Source organism: Pan troglodytes, chromosome 12, assembly GCF_028858775.2.
Source record: "Pan troglodytes isolate AG18354 chromosome 12, NHGRI_mPanTro3-v2.0_pri, whole genome shotgun sequence".
NCBI lineage: Eukaryota > Metazoa > Chordata > Mammalia > Primates > Hominidae > Pan > Pan troglodytes.
In genome coordinates this window covers 53,320,261-53,336,343 of record NC_072410.2, presented here as the reverse complement: position 1 = coordinate 53,336,343, position 16,083 = coordinate 53,320,261, and the positions used below count along the sequence as shown (strand labels likewise).

Genomic DNA, 16,083 nt, shown 5'->3' with positions numbered 1-16,083 from the left:
TTTCTTAACTTCCCTGCTCTCTAGGATCTTGGTCCTTGAAATCAAGATTTCATTGGTAACCCAGAATTTTAATTTTTGTCTTCCCATCTAAACAAATTTTCTGAAAGCCCAATGGTTTCTCTGATTCTTAGCAGCTGCCCTCTGCCCAGCTTCTTCTACCCTAGCTATGTAGCAAGGAACAGCAAATGCCTTAAGGGAAAACTGAGTGAGCTTCCCTTCTCTCCAGGATCTTGGCACCTCACATTTTGCTTGCTCTGGCAGCTATCTAATGCTTTCAAACAAATTCTTTTTATTGTACTTTATCCAGCTTTTCTGGGAGTTCTCAGCATGACTATTGGTCTGCTACAAGCAAAAGGAGAAGCCTGCTATTCTCCACTCACTTAAATTTATTCTGTATGGGCAATATACTGAAAATAGGTACTCATTCTCTCTTCACAACCTTCCCAAACATTGTCTTTTTTTTTCTTTTTAAGAAATTTGGTATTATAACAATATCAAATCTAAATTGAGACTGTGAAGAATACATTTCTTCATTGAATATGTTTAAATAAATTGGATGTTTTAAAATTCTGAGTAAATGTAGAGAAGATACAGGCTTTAAATTCAATTGTCATGGTTACCTGTTGTGGTTTACATTAACTTGCACTTATTTTGAAAATCTACTATAATCTCATGGCCAACTAAAACTATATTGCTCTAATGAAAAATGCCTCCAAAGCACTTGAATTCAGGTAGAGAGAGGAGCACGTACCGTATTCTAGTATCTAACAATTCCTTAATCATTGCCACAACTTCATCATCTTCTTCAGATCCTAGAAATAATTACATATAAAAACATCAAGAGTAGAAATTTTATAGCCATGCAAGTACGAGTATTAAAACAGAATGATTTTAACTACATGGTTCATTAAAAACATAAAACTATAGAAAGAACATGTAACTTGGTATGGAGATATATTTTGGGAAATTGATGACAGAATCATTCATTTGATTATCTGAAGAAAAATTAGGGAATACCAATCAACTCAACATCTGGTGATAAAGATGAGTACACTAAAACATCTTGATATGCTAATGATGTTAGGGTGTGAAATTTTAAGCCAGTAAATATGCAGACATTCTCTGTTCTCAAGGATTGAAAGTATCAGAGAAAAGAAACTGAATTTTGATGGAAACTTTGAGACAAAAAGGCACACCTACTTTGTAAGTTAAGTTACATCTTCAGTTTCTCAATTTACTGGTTTTCAAAATGCCAGCCATACTAAATATAGATGTAAGCCTTCTGGAAATTTCTGAAATGTTCTTTTTTTTTCTTCTTGAGACAGCGTTTCACTCTGTTGCCCAGTGCGGAGTGTAGTGGGGTGATCACAGCTCACTGCAGCCTCTACCTCCTGGGCTCAAGCAGTCCTCCTGCCTCAGCCTCCCAAGTAGTTTGGGACCACAGGTGTGAGCCACCACACCCAGGCAATTTTTTTATTTTCTGTAGAGATGGGGCCTCGCCATGTTGCTGATATGGTTTGGCTGTGTCCCCAGCCAAATCTCATCTTGAACTTCAGTTCCCATAATCCCTATGTGTTGTGGGAGGGAGCTGGTGGGAGGTAATTGAATCATGGGGGTGGTTACCCTCATGCTGTTCTCGTGATAGTGAGTGAGTTCTCACGAGATCTGATCGTTTTATAAGGAACTTTTCTCCCTTTTGCTTGGCACTTCTTGTTGCCGTCATGTGAAGACTCGGGCGTTTGCTTCCCCTTCCGCCATGATTGTAACTTTCCTAAGGCCTCCCCAGCTATGCTGAACTGTGAGTCAATTAAACCTCTTTCCTTTATAAATTGCCCAGTCTCAGGTATGTCTTTATCAGCAGCGTGAGAACAGACTAATCCGGTTGCTCAAGATGATCTTCAACTCCTGGGCTCATGTGATCCTCCTACCTCGGCCCCTCAAAGTACTGAGATTACAGGCATGAGCCATGCCTGGCCTCTGAAATGTTCTACAGATCTTCTGAGCACAAAGTTAGCCTTTGAGAAAACCAAAAATATGGAGATTTCATATTACATTATAACAAACACTAGATTCTGGCAACCCCTAAAATTAAATTATATTAACATTGAGTTTTTTTAAGAAAATAAATAAAACATGGCTCATGCCTGTAATCCCAGCACTTTGGGAAGCTGAAGTAGGCACATCACTTGAGGTCAGGAGTTCCAGACCAGCCTGGCCAATAGGGCAAAACCCTGTCTTTACTAAAAATACAAAAATTAGCCAGGTGTGGTGGCAGGTGCCTGTAATCCCAGCTACTCGGGAGGCTGACACGAGAATCACTTGAACACAGATGGCGGAGGTTGCAGTGAGCTAAGATCGCACCACTGTATTCCAGCCTGGCTAACAGAGCAAGACTCTATCTCAAAAAAAAAAAAAAAAAAAAAAGAAAAGAAAAGAAAAGAAAAAGAAAAAAAGGAAAAGAAAACACACAAAAGGGCTGGGTGCAGTGGTTCCCCCTATAATCCTAGCACTTTGGGAGGCTGAGGCAGACGCATCACCTGAGGTCAGGAGTTTGAGACCAGCCTGGCCAACATGGTAAAACCCTGTCTCTACTAAAAATACAAAAATTAGCTGGATGTGGTGGCACACGCATGTAATCTCAGCTACTTGGGAGGCTGAGGCAGGAGAATTGCTTGAACCCAGGAGGTGGAGGTGGCAGTGAGCCGAGATCGCACCACCGCACTCCAGCCTGGGCAACAGAGTGAGACTCCACCTCAAAAAAAAATAAATAGATAATTAAAAATAAATAAATTTGTTGGGGGAAAAAAAGCACAAAAGCTAAAACTGTCTTAGATCAATAAACCTAAATTCTACTTCCCCACCATCCCTTCCATAGACAATAACTATCATGAGTTTAGTTTATATCTTCCCAGCACGTGTTTACATTTACATGTATAAATTAACACAAATGAGATCATACCATACATACTATTCTATATCTTGCTCTTTTCTGTGTAATATATCTTGAAGGTCTTTCCCCATTAGCATATACAAATATGCCTCAATATTTAAAACTGGTACACAGTAACTTTTATATAGATTTGTCTTTGCCAGTTTCTTCATTATTTCAGTTGTTTATACAGTTTGCTGCTATTTCTAACAATCCCGCAACATACTTGCTTATATAAATATATATCAAAAGGCTGGGCTCAGTGGCTCACACCTGTAATCCCAGCACTTTGGGAGGCCAAGGTGGGCGGATCACTTGAGGTCAGGAGTTTTAGACCAGCCTGGCCAACATGGTGAAATCCTGTCTCTACTAAAAATACAGAAATTAGCCGGGAGTGGTGGCGGGTGTCTGTAATCCCACCTACTCCAGAGGCTGAGGCAGGAGAATCACTTGAACCCGGGAGGCGGAGGTTGCAGTAAGCTGAGATCACGCCACTGCACTCCAGCCTGGGTGACAGAGTGAAACACCGTCTCAAAAAAATATAAAATTATATATATATATATATATATATATATATATATATATATATGTACACATTCATACATCAATGTACTATTGCAATTATATTTATGAGATAAATTCCTACTGGTGGGATATTTGTGTAAACAGGCTTGTGCTTTTTTTTTTTTTTTTTTGACAGAGTTTCACTCTTTTACCTCAGCTCACTGCAACCTCCATCTCTTGGGTTCAAGCAATTCTCCTGCCTCAGCCTCCTAAGTAGTTGGAATTACAGGTGCCTGCCACCACACCTGGCTAATTTTTTGTATTTTTAGTAGAGACGGGGTTACACCATGTTGGCCAGGCTGTTCTTGAACTCCTGACCTCAGGTGATCCACCTGCCTCGGCCTCCCAAAGTGCTGGGATTACAGCCGTTAGCCACCGCACCCAACCTAGCTTGTGCATTTTTAATGTTAGTAGATACAAATTACTCTAAAAAAGTTATAAGGTTTACATATGGATCCATAAAGAATACATGTAACTGTTTTATGTAGTACTAAAAATTTTCATAAATGGTACATTTATAAATGTACATACATTTGAATTTTCCTTTTTTACTTAATATTTTCTTTTTTATGTTTCTATGTTGGTATCTCCCAATCTAGTTCATTCCTTTTAACTTTTGGTATAGTTAAAAAATATTTCAGTGAACATGTTTCTACATGTTGCCTTATGCATATCTCTAAGACTCTTAAGATATATATCTAAAAATATACCTGTGTCACCTAAAGATAATTATACAAATGTTTCTGCATGTCATAGTCTATTTGGTGTTGCTATAAAGGAATACCTGAGACTGTGCAATTTACAAAGAAAAAAATGTTTATTTGGTTGATTCTGATGTCTAGAAAAGTTGAAGACTTGGCATCTGGTGAGGACCTCAAGCTGCTTCACCCCATGGAAGAAGAAGGGGAGCTGGCCCATGCAGAGATCACATGGTGAGACAGGAAGGAGATGTTGTTACTGGGACTCTTCTTAGCACTCAGCTCTCAAAAGAACTAATAGAGTAAGAACTCACTCCCCTCCTCTCATACCCCCAGCTCTTCCAGAGGGCATTCATCTACTATTGAGGGATCCATCCCCATGACCCACTCACCTCCCATTAGACTCCACCTCCAACACTGGGGATCAAATTTCAGCATTAGATTTGGAGGGGACAAATGTCCAAACTATAGCAGTGTATATATGTGTGTATGCACATATAAACGTTCGGTTTTTGTCGTCAATGCTTATTAACATTGATGAACTACTAGAACTAATGAGTGCTAACCTTGACGGATATAAGATCAATATACAAAAATCAACAGTATTCCTATACCCAACACCCCAAATTAGAAAACATTATTTTAAAACAGATACAGGGTCGAGTGAGGTGGTTCACGCCCATAATCCCACCACTTTGACAGGCCAAGGTGGGTGGATCACCTGAGGTCAGGAGTTTGAGAGCAGCTTGGCCAACATGGTGAAACCCCATCTCTACTAAAAATACAAAAATCAGTCAGGCATGGTGTTTGGCACCTGTAATCCCAGCTGCTCAGGTGGCTGAGGCAGGAGAATCGCTTGAACCTGGGAGGCGGAGGTTGCAGTGAGCCGAGATCGCACCATCGCTCTCCAGCCTGGGCAACAAAGCAAGACCCCGTCTCAAAAAAAACCCAAAAAACAGATAGAGGCAGCACAGTGTAGTGGTTAAGAGCATGAACGCTGGAGCCAGATTGCCCAAAGTTCTTATCTATCTCTGCCACTTACTACCTGTGTGACCTTGAGCAAATTACTCAACCATTCAGTGCCTCAGTTTTCTCATGTGTGAAATGTGGTAACAGTTCCTATCTGATAAGGTTAAGAATTAAGTGAGTTTATACTTGTAAAGTGCTTAGAATTGTGCCTGAAATACAGTAATCAGTATGTCTAAGTGCTTACTAAACAAAATAAGAACGCTTTATGATAAAACCTATATGGTACCTAGAACTAACATGAGCTCATACCAAGAAAAGAACATAAGAGAAGTCTCACATAAATGGGAAAATTTGGGGATGAAAAAATATCAATGTTGAAGAAATGTTAATTCTCCCAAATTTAATCTGTAAATTTAATGCAACTTCAACCAAACTCTTGACATGGTTTTTCAGAGACTTTACAAGATGATCATTAAATTTACAAGGAAGAATAAAGTGACCAGACCACCAGAAAGTTTTTTTTAATTGAGGAACTTTTTCTTCCAGATATTATCATATACTATACTAATTGTTACAGAGATATTATAATTAAAACTCCATATGTTATTAAAACAGGAAGGGGGGCAAAAAGACCACAGGGACAAAAAACATTTTAGAAAAAGACCCATGTATAATATTATAAATTCATGAGGAAAGACTGGGATAATTGATTACCTATGTAGAAAAAGATAAAATTATTATATTTTAAACTATATAGAAAAATCCCACAGTGATTAAATATGTAAGTGTAAAAAATAAAATTTTAAAAAACAAAAATACATATACACATACACATATGACAGTATCTTTGTGATACTGGAGAAAGGAAAAACTTCATCAACAACAAATACAACAGTATCAGCAAATACTTATGGAGCTCCATGTACAGTCACTCTTCCAAGTGCTTTACACTAAATAACTTACTAAAACAAGGTACAAAAGGCATAAACCACAAAGGAAAAAGATGAACTAATGTAACCACATTAAAATGAAAATTTTCTGTATGACAAAAGACATCATAAACAAAATGAAAAGTTAAGTCACAGTTAGGGAGATATCATTTGCTAAGAAAATACCTAACAAATAATTAACATTCAGAATATTCATATATATACAGACAGAATGAGGCTTTTTATTTTTTTTTAAGAGATGTGGTCTAGTTCTATCACCCAAGATGGAGTGTGGTGGCGTGAACATGGCTCACTACAGCCTCAGCCTCCTGGGCTCAAGCGATCCTCCCACCTCAGCTTGTCAAGTAGGTGGGACTACATGCACGCATCACCATGCCCAGCTAATTTTTGTATTTTTTCGTAAACACAGGGTTTTGCCATATTGCCCGGGCTAGTCTCAAGTTTCTGAGCTCACACAATCTGCTGCCTTCACCTCCCCAAGTGCTGGGATCACAGGTGTGGGGCATGGTGTCCAGCCCAGAATATTTTTTAAAAACCTGCTTAAATAAATATAAAAAAGACATATGGGCCAGGTGGCGGTGGTTCATGCTTATAATCTCAGTACTTTGCGATGCTGAGGCAGGAGGATCACTTGAAGACCAGCCTGGGCAACCTAACAAGATCTCATCTCCACAAAAAAAATTTTTCTGGCCGGGGGGACGGAGTCTCACTCTGTCACTAGGCTGGAGTGCAATGGCATGATGTCAGCTCACTGCAACCTCTGTCTCCCAAGTTCAAGCAATTCTCCTGCCTCAGCCTCCCAAGTAGCTGGGACTACAGGCACGTGCCACCATGCCCAGCTGATTTCTGTATTTTTAGCAGAGATGGGGTTTTACCATGTTGGCTAGGATGGTCTCGATCTCTTAACCTCGTGATCTGCCCACCTCAGCCTCCCAAAATGCTGGGATTACAGGTGTGAGCCACTGTGCCAGGCCTCTACAAAAAAATTTTATTTATTTATTTATTTTTTTAAATTTTTATTTATTTATTTTTTTGAGATGGATTCTCGCCCTGTCTCCCAGGCTGGAGTGCAGTGGCACAATCTCAGCTCACTGCAACCTCCGTCTCCCGGATTCAAGCAATTCTTCTGCCCCAGCCTCCCAAGTAGCTGGGATTACAGGCACGCGCCACCACACCCAGCTAATTTTTGTATTTTTAGTAGAGATGGGGTTTCACCATGTTCGTCAGGCTGGTCTCGAACTCCTGACCTCGTGATCCACCCGCCTCGGCCTCCCAAATTGCTGGGATTACAGGCGTGAGCCACCACACCCAGCCAAAAAAATTTTTTAAATAAAAACATTAACCAGGCATGGTGGCAGGAGCCTATAATCCCAGCTACTTGGGAGACAGAGGCAGGAGGATTGCTTAAGCCTGGGAAGCTGAGGATGTAGTGAGCCATGATCATGCCACTGCACTCCAGTTTGGGTGACAGAGCAGGTCAGTGTCTCAAAAAAAAAAAAAAAAAAGACACATGACTCAATTTGTTTTTAAGTAGAAAAGATATAAATAGAAAATTTACTGACAAGAAAAGTAAATGGCCAATAAACATATGAAACTCTTAACACTCAGTATTAATCAAGGAAATGCAATTACAACAAGATACCGGCCAGGCTCAGTGGCTCATGCCTGTAATCTCAGCACTTTGGGAGGCTGAGGCAGATGGATCAGGAGTTCAAGACCAGACCAGCCAACATGGTGAAACCCCGTCTCTACTAAAAATAGAAAAATTAGTTGGGCATGGTGGCAGGCACCTGTAATCCCAGCTATTCAGGAGGCTGAGGCAGGAGAATCACTTGAACCCAGGAGGTGGAGGTTGTGGTGAGCTGAGATCGCGCCATTGCACTCCAGCCTGGGCAACAAGAGCGAAACTCCGTCTCAAAAAAGAAAAAAGAAAAAAAAAACAAGGTACCATTGTATACCCAACATATGGGTAAAAAAAAAAAAAAAAAAAAAAAGACACTAAATGATGACAAAGATATAAGAATGTTGAAATTCTTAAAATATACTGCTAATGTGCGCTTAATTAGATCAACTTATGATATAACAATTCCACTTTTAGGAACATAATCTAAAGAAGCTCTCGGCCAGGCACTGTGGCTCACGCCTGTAATCCCAACTTTGGAAGGCCAAGGCAGGTGAATCCACTTGAGGTCAGGAGTTCAGGATCAGCCCGGCCAACATGGCAAAACCCCCTCTACTAGAAATACAAAAATTAGCTGGGCGTGGTGGTGCATGCCTGTAATCCCAGCCACTCGGGAGGCTGAGGTAGAAGGATCGCTTGAACCTGGGAAGCAGAGGCTGCAGTGAACTGAGATCATGCCACTGCACTCCAGCCTGGATGACAGAGCAAGACTCTGTCTCAAAAATAAGGCCGGGCACGATGGCTCATGCCTATAATCCCAGCACTCTGGGAGGCCGAGGCAGGCGAATCACGAGGTCTGGAGTTCAAGACCAGCCTGGCCAACATGGTGAAACTCTGACTCTACTAAAAATACAAAAATTACCCAGGCATGGTGGTGGGCGCCTGTAATACCAGCTACTTGGGAGGCTGAGGCAGGAGAATCACTGGAACCCGGGAGGCCGAGGCTGCAGTGAGCCAAGATCACGCCACTGCATTCCAGCCTGGGCAACAGAGCAAGACTCTGTCTCCAAAAATAAATAAATAAAAATAAATAAACAAACAAATAAATAAAGAAGCTCTCCACATATTCATAAACAGACTTGTATAAGGATGCTCACTACAGCAATGTTTTCAATAAAAATTAGTACAAAAACTTTACTTGAACATAAAGGAACAAATTAACTATATCTTATTCCTATAATGAAATGCTATCCAGCACGTAAAATGAGTAAACTAGAACTATGTTTTTTGAAATGGATATGTTTCAAAAATATTACACTTAGTAAAAAAGACAATTTGCAGTATAATACAAGATATTTAAGGTTAGGCACGGTGGTTCATGCCTGTAATCCCAGCATTTTGAGAGGTCGAAGCCAGCGGATCACTTGAGGTCAGGAATTCAAGACCAGCCTGACAAACATGATGAAACCCCATCTCTACTAAAAATACAGAAATTAGCTGGGTGTGGTGGTGCACACCTGTAATCCCAGCTACTTGGGAGGCTGAGGCATGAGAAACACTTGAACCTGGGAGGTGGGGGTTGCAGTGAGCCAACATTGCGTCACTGCACTCCAACTGGGGTGACAGAGTGAGAGTCTGTCTCTAAAAAAAAAAAAAAACAACAAAAAAACAGATATTTAAAACTTAAAAACAAAAACTAATACTATATATTCCCTGCAGAGACTTACATGTATAGTATAAAACAAAACAAGTTTTCACATATCTCTGGAACTAGGAAGGGAAAAGGGATGGGGGTACAGTGGTTTTAGCGGTTTCTTTTTTTATTTACTTTATGCTCTATATTCTGACACTGTATGTTTAATATTTTATTTAAAATGAGTCTAAAGCAACTGTGGCAAAAGATAACATTTGTTTTGTTTTTCCCAAAAGCCCATTCTGTAACTTAATTAACATTTGTTAGATATGAGTGGAGGGCAAATTGGTGAGCATGATATTTTCTGCATGTTTGAAAATTTTTATAATTGAAAATTTTGGTTTTATAGAGTAATGCCAATTTATACACAAGTTTTCAAAATGATATATAAATTTGCAGAGCTAAATATATTAAATGATAGAAATCTAGATTCCTATGACTTCTGATATCAAGGTAAATGTGAAGAAAATAGAAAAGTCTAAAAAAAGGACAAATTTTAATTACTCAATACAACATGTTACCTGCTTCTCCTGAAGGTGTTTCCTCAGTAACCAGGGGTAAGCCAGATGCAAAGAAGTCCATGATTGTTGCATAAATATCTGGTTTCAGTAAATTCCAGTCTAATTCTTCATTTTCCTATAAACATTTAAAGGAAAATGCTATATTTCCAGGCAACGGCAAAGACCCATACAGAACACTACCTTATATCTCTTTTTTCCTTTTTTTTTTTTTGAGATGGAGTCTCACTTTGTTGCCCAGGCTGGATGGAGTACAGTGGCGTGATCTTGGCTCACTGCAACCTCCTCCTCCTGGTTTCAAGCAATTCTCCTGCCTCAGCCTCCCAAGTAGCTGGGACTACAGGTGTGTGCCTTGAACATAAAGGAACAAATTAACTATATCTTATTCCTATAATGAAATACTCTCCAGCACGTAAAATGAGTAAACTAGAACTATGTTTTTTGAAATGGATATATTTCAAAATTATTATACTTAGTAAAAAAGGCAATTTGTAGTATAACACAAGATATTTAAGGTTGGGCACGGTGGTTCATGCCTGTAATCCCAGCATTTTGAGAGGTCGAAGCCTGACCTCGTGATCCACCCACCCTGGCCTCCCAAAGTGCAGGGATTACAGGCGTGAGCCACAGCGCCTGGCCCCCTTACACCTCTTAAGAATCTTTTCCTGGTCAGGTGTGGTAGTTCATGCCTAATCCCAACATTTTGGGAAGCTGAGGCAAGAGGATTGCTTGAGTCCCGGAGTTCAAGACTAGCCTGGGCAACATAGCGAGACTTCGTCTTCTTTTTATATTTTTAAAAATAATAAAGGGAAAGGAAGAAAGAAAAAAGAGAGAGAAAAAAGCAGCAGAAAAAAGGAAAGGAGGAAGGAAGGCAAGCAGGCAGGCGAAGAGAAGAAGAAGGTAAAAGGGAAAGGAAAAGAAAAGAGATAAAAAGAAAAGAAAAGAGGAAAGGGAAGGAAAAGAAAAAATATCTTTTCCTATATACACACTATACCTATGCAATGGCAACCACTTCTGGAGAATATATATTAGCTCCACATCTTAAAGGGTCCTGTTTAAATGAATTTCAGAAGATAAAATCTTAAAGATCCCCCATTCGTTAATTCATTCACTTATTGTTATTATTATTAATAATATAATTATAATTTATAATTGATAAAATTAATATTTAATTAATTTAAATATATTAATATAATATTAGTAATATTATTAATTCATTCACTTTCATTGTTTTAATTTGATTTAAATGATTAAAAGACGTTTTTCATGATATGAAGACAAAATATTAAATGGATTTTCTGTCTTTAAAGAAGATGATAAAGAGATTCCCATTCTCTTAAAAAAAAACATAGGATGTAATTGCTTGATCAAGTATACGGAACAGCCTACAACTATTCAAAAAATTTACTTATATATATTACTTAAAGGGTATGAAAGAAATTTGGCTGGGCATGGTGGCTCATGCCTGTAATCCCAGCACTTTGGGAGGCCGAGGCGGGTGGATCACCTGAGGTCAGGAGTTTGAGACCAGCCTGGCCAACATGGTGAAAACCTTTCTCTACTAATAATACAAAAATTAGCTGGCGTGGTTGCAGAGGCCTGTAATCCCAGCTACTAGGGAGGCCGAGGAAGGAGAATCGCTTGAACCCAGGAGGCGGAGGTTGCAGTGAGCCGAGATCGTGCCACTGCCCTCCAGCCTGGACGACGGAGTGAGACTCCATCTCAAAAAACAAAAAAAAGAAACAATATAGAGATAGTACATAAAAGGTGAGATAAATGGGGACTGCTAAGGTTATAAAAGTAAAACTAGTGAAATATCTTAGTGATTGGGAATGGAAACTAGTTCTGGGTAATAAATTATTTGGAAAACAAATCAGACTGTTACCTCAGATCTTCAGTAAATAGCAGGCTCTACTAAATAGGAAAATATTGGTAATAAAAAGAAAAAATATTCTAAAGTTGTCTGAATGAGAAAAAAAGGGCAGCATATAAGCTGCAAATATACATATATATTTAGAAAAAAATAACACAAATGATGCATAAAGAAGTCTAATTATCAACTGGAAATCAGAAATAGAAACAGGCGATTGCTGAAGACATTCAGTAAAATGTGATAGTCCATGATGAGAAACGTTACTGGAAGAAAACAAAACAAATCCAGTATTCCGTCTATTAAATACCAACGTGGGCCAGGCGTGGTGGCTCACACCTGTAATCCCAACATTTTGGGAGGCCGAGACAGAAGGATTGCGTGAGCCCAGGAGTTTGAGACCAGCCTGGGCAACATAGAAGGACACTGTCTCTACAATAAAAAAAAAAAAAAAAAATTAGCTGGGCATAGTGGCATGCACCTGTAGTCCCAGCTACTCGGGAAGCTGAGACAGCAGGATCGCTTGAGCCTGGGAGTTAGTGGTTGCAGTGACCCATGATCGCACTACTGTATTCCAGCCTGGGGAAACAGAGCAAGATCCCATCTATATGTATGTGTAGATAGATAGATATACACACACACATACATACATGTGTATCAACATATACCCTAACTTGGGATATTATCTATTGGTTATGTCATTTCACTTAAGAAAAAATTGTAGAGCTAGGGCAATTTCAAATAGGGTAACTAAATAATGAAAGTAAGAGAGCTAAAAGATGACTTACTAAATCTAATCAAGAAAAATAGGAAAAAAAAAAAAAACCAAAACCCTTTAAGATATAATCACATTTTTACCTATAAAAATTTTTATATAGCATAGGCTATATGTAAAAGAACTAAATAACTTTAAAAAATAAATATATAATTTCCCACTTATAAAATAACTAGTTGTAAGAATTAGATAACATATGTAAAGCACTAGGGCCATATCCGACATTGAATATATTAAATAAATGTTCATCCCTTCTTCTCCTTAAAAAATATGGAAGAAAGAAAACTGAAGAATGGGGGGCTGGACGTGGTGGTTCACACCTGTAATCCCAGCACTTTGGGAGGCCGAGGTGAGCAGATTGTTTGGGCTCAGAAATTTGAGACCAGCCTGGAAAACATGGCGAAACCTTATCTCTACAAAAAATACAAAAATTAGTTGGACATGGTGGTATGCATGTATCGTCCCAGCTACTAGGTAGGCTGAGGTGAGAGGACTGCTTAAGCTCAAGAGGCTTAGGCTGCAGTGAGCTGAGATCATGCCACTGCACTCTGACCTGGGTGTGGAGTGAGACTTTGTCTCTAAATAAATAGCCACAAGAGAATACTGGACTAGATGACTAGATTTAACATGTCACTAACCCAGTATGTCCCCTTTTTTTCTTTTTTGAGATGCAGTCTCGCTCTGTCGCCCAGGCTGGAGTGCAGTGGCCCGATCTCCGCTCACTGCAAGCTCCGCCTCCCGGGTTCACGCCATTCTCCTGCTTCAGCCTCCTGAGTAGCTGGGGCTACAGGCGCCCGCCACCATGCCCTGCTAATTTTTTTTTGTATTTTTAGTAGAGACGGGGTTTCACCGTGTTAGCCAGGATGGTTTTGATCTCCTGACCTCATGATCTGCCCGCCTCGGCCTCCCAAAGTGCTGGGATTACAGGCGTGAGCCACCACACCCGGCCCCCAGTATGTCCACTTTTAAGGACATAAAGAGCTCAGACTAATCCTTTCAATTTGCTTAAGGGGAGTTTAATAAATATTTTTGATTTTCACACACTATCAGGCAAGTGATTTAAGTTCCGTGGATATATGTCAATTAACAGATTTAAAAGGATACATAGTTCAAATTTAAATAGTTCATGTCCCATTAATCTAGTAGACATCAAAAATGGAACAGCCCTTTCTAGCAGATACTGCCTTGACTGTTGAAAAACATAGCATATTTTTTATAGGCGTGGTGGCTCACGCCTGTAATCCCAGCAATTTGGAGGCTGAGGCGGGTGGATCACCTGAGGTCAGGAGTTCTAGACCAGCCTGGCCAACATGGCGAAACCCTGTCTCTACTAAAAATATAAAAATTAGCTGGGCATGGTGGCAGGCGCCTGCAATCCCAGCTACTCAGGGTGGCGGGGGGGCACCGAGGCAGGAGAATCACTTGGACCTGGGAGGCAGAGGTGGCAGTGAGCCAAGATCGCACCATCACACTCCAGCCTGGGGGACAAGAGCAAGACTTCATCTCAAAAGAAAGAAAAAGAAAAGAAAAAGAAAAACATAGCATATTTCACTTGATTCTTGTGACATTTAGAGGGCAAGAGAGTAAGACCCTGTCTCAAAATAAAATATAAAAATTAAAGAACAGAAAGAATGGAAATGTTGGAGAGAGAGGCATTGGACTCAGAAAAAAATGAAGAGTATTTCAAGTCTTTTTTTCTATAATCCTATGTTTACCTTTGTGACAGTGATGAAATCTGGTCCAAAGAAGACACTTTTTACTCCTTCAATCCTAAATAACTGCCTGCAAAAAAAGAAAAAATAAGAGATATTAAAATGCTTGATTATGGAAAAGTTTAAACATACACAAAAGTAGAGAAAAGTAAAAAATTCTCCACATATCCTTTGTAGCTTTAACAATGACCAACTCATGGCCAATTTTGTTTTATATTCCTACTCTACGATTTAGCAATCCCACTCCTAGTTATTTACCCAAAAGAAATAAAAACTCATGCTCCACAAAGACTTGTACATAAATCTTCATAGCAGCTTCATTTAAAATAGCCACACATACAGAAAAATATGGAAATGTCCATCACCTGGTGAATGAATAGACTGCTATATCTATACTATCAATCATTCATTCAACCAATATTTGACACCTACTAAGTGCCAGGCACTGTACTAAGCACTAAACAGACTATTTTTTTTTTCTCTTTTGAGACGGAGTCACCCTCTGTCCCCCAGGCTGGAGTGCAGTGGTGAGATCTTGGCTCATTGCAACCTCCGCCTCCTGGGTTCAAGCGATTTTCCTGCCTCAGCCTCCCAAGTAGCTGGGATTACAGGCGCCCACCACCACGCCCAACTAATTTTTGTATTTTAGTAGAGATGGGGTTTCACCATGTTGCCCAGGCTGGTCTCAACTCCTGACCTCGGGTGATCCACCCACTTCCCAAAGTGCTGGGATTACAGGCATGAGCCACCACACCCAGCCTAAACAGACTATTTTCAAAAGACTAACTTCAAAAGAGATTTTGCCAACTGAACATCTGACAGAAATAATCTCTAACTAATCTATAACTGAATTAATTGGGGCTTTTTTACTTTTACTTTTTTAATACAAAATATGAACTCATTCTTGATGTAAATGTTTCAAACAATAAAATTTAAATGCCCCTTGACTACCCCTACCAAATCCTGTTATCAGTTTCGTGTGTATTCTTCCAGATCTTTTTGTCAGTGCATTTGTTGTTCTGTGGTTTTTGCTTTTATATACATAGTATCATATTGGACTCACTGTTCTGCAAGTTGCTTTCTTCACCTGTATGTCTCAGATGTCTATGACAATAAATACATCCCTGCACATATCTTGGGCACATGTGCAAGTAACTTCTAGGGTAGGGTTTTTAAAACCCAGTAGTGAGTTGTGGAATCATGTATGTAGTGACAGGGTTTTATGTAATAAAATAAAACAGAACAACAAAAAGAGATGAAGAAAGGAAATTTAAGAATCTATTATCTATTGTAAGGGTGAAAAAAGAGTGAAAACTATCCCATCAAACATTTGTATCTCATGCATACACACACATAATGTAAAACACTTTTTACTGTGACTTATATCAAAAAAGTACGAAAAACAGCCTGTAATCCCAGTACTTTGGAAGCCGAGAAGGACAGAACACTTGAGCTCAGGAGTCTGAGACCAGCCTGGGCAACATGATGAGACCTAGTCTCTACAAAAAATACCGAATTTAGCCAGGTGAGGTGGCATGTGCCTATAGTCCCAATTACTAGGGAGGCTAAGGCAGGAGAATAGCTTGAACCCAGGAGGTGGAGGTTGCAGTGAGCCAAGATCACGCCATCACACTCCAGACACTCCAGCCTGGGCGACAAAAGTGAAACCTTATCTCAAAAAATAAATAAAAAGTTAAAAATAAAATATGAAAAACAAACACTCTAAGGTATATTCGGAGAAGTGATATGTTTAAGAAAAAAAAAGTACCTATTAATTATAAATT

The 16,083-nt window shown here is 39.4% G+C and overlaps 1 protein-coding gene across 4 annotated transcripts in view; it reads right to left on the bottom strand.

Annotated features, from left to right (window-relative positions):
• NFU1 (NFU1 iron-sulfur cluster scaffold) overlaps positions 1-16,083 on the bottom strand; it is a 41,943-nt gene that overhangs the window by 9,174 nt on the left and 16,686 nt on the right. For all 4 annotated transcript variants that reach the window (XM_054678482.1, XM_525775.7, XM_054678483.2 and 1 more), the window contains exons 4-6: positions 14,303-14,369; positions 9,946-10,060; positions 752-812 (exon numbers count right to left, since the gene is read on the bottom strand). In XM_054678482.1, the coding sequence (XP_054534457.1) occupies positions 752-812; positions 9,946-10,060; positions 14,303-14,369 (243 nt within the window). The remainder of the gene's footprint in view (positions 1-751; positions 813-9,945; positions 10,061-14,302; positions 14,370-16,083) is intronic.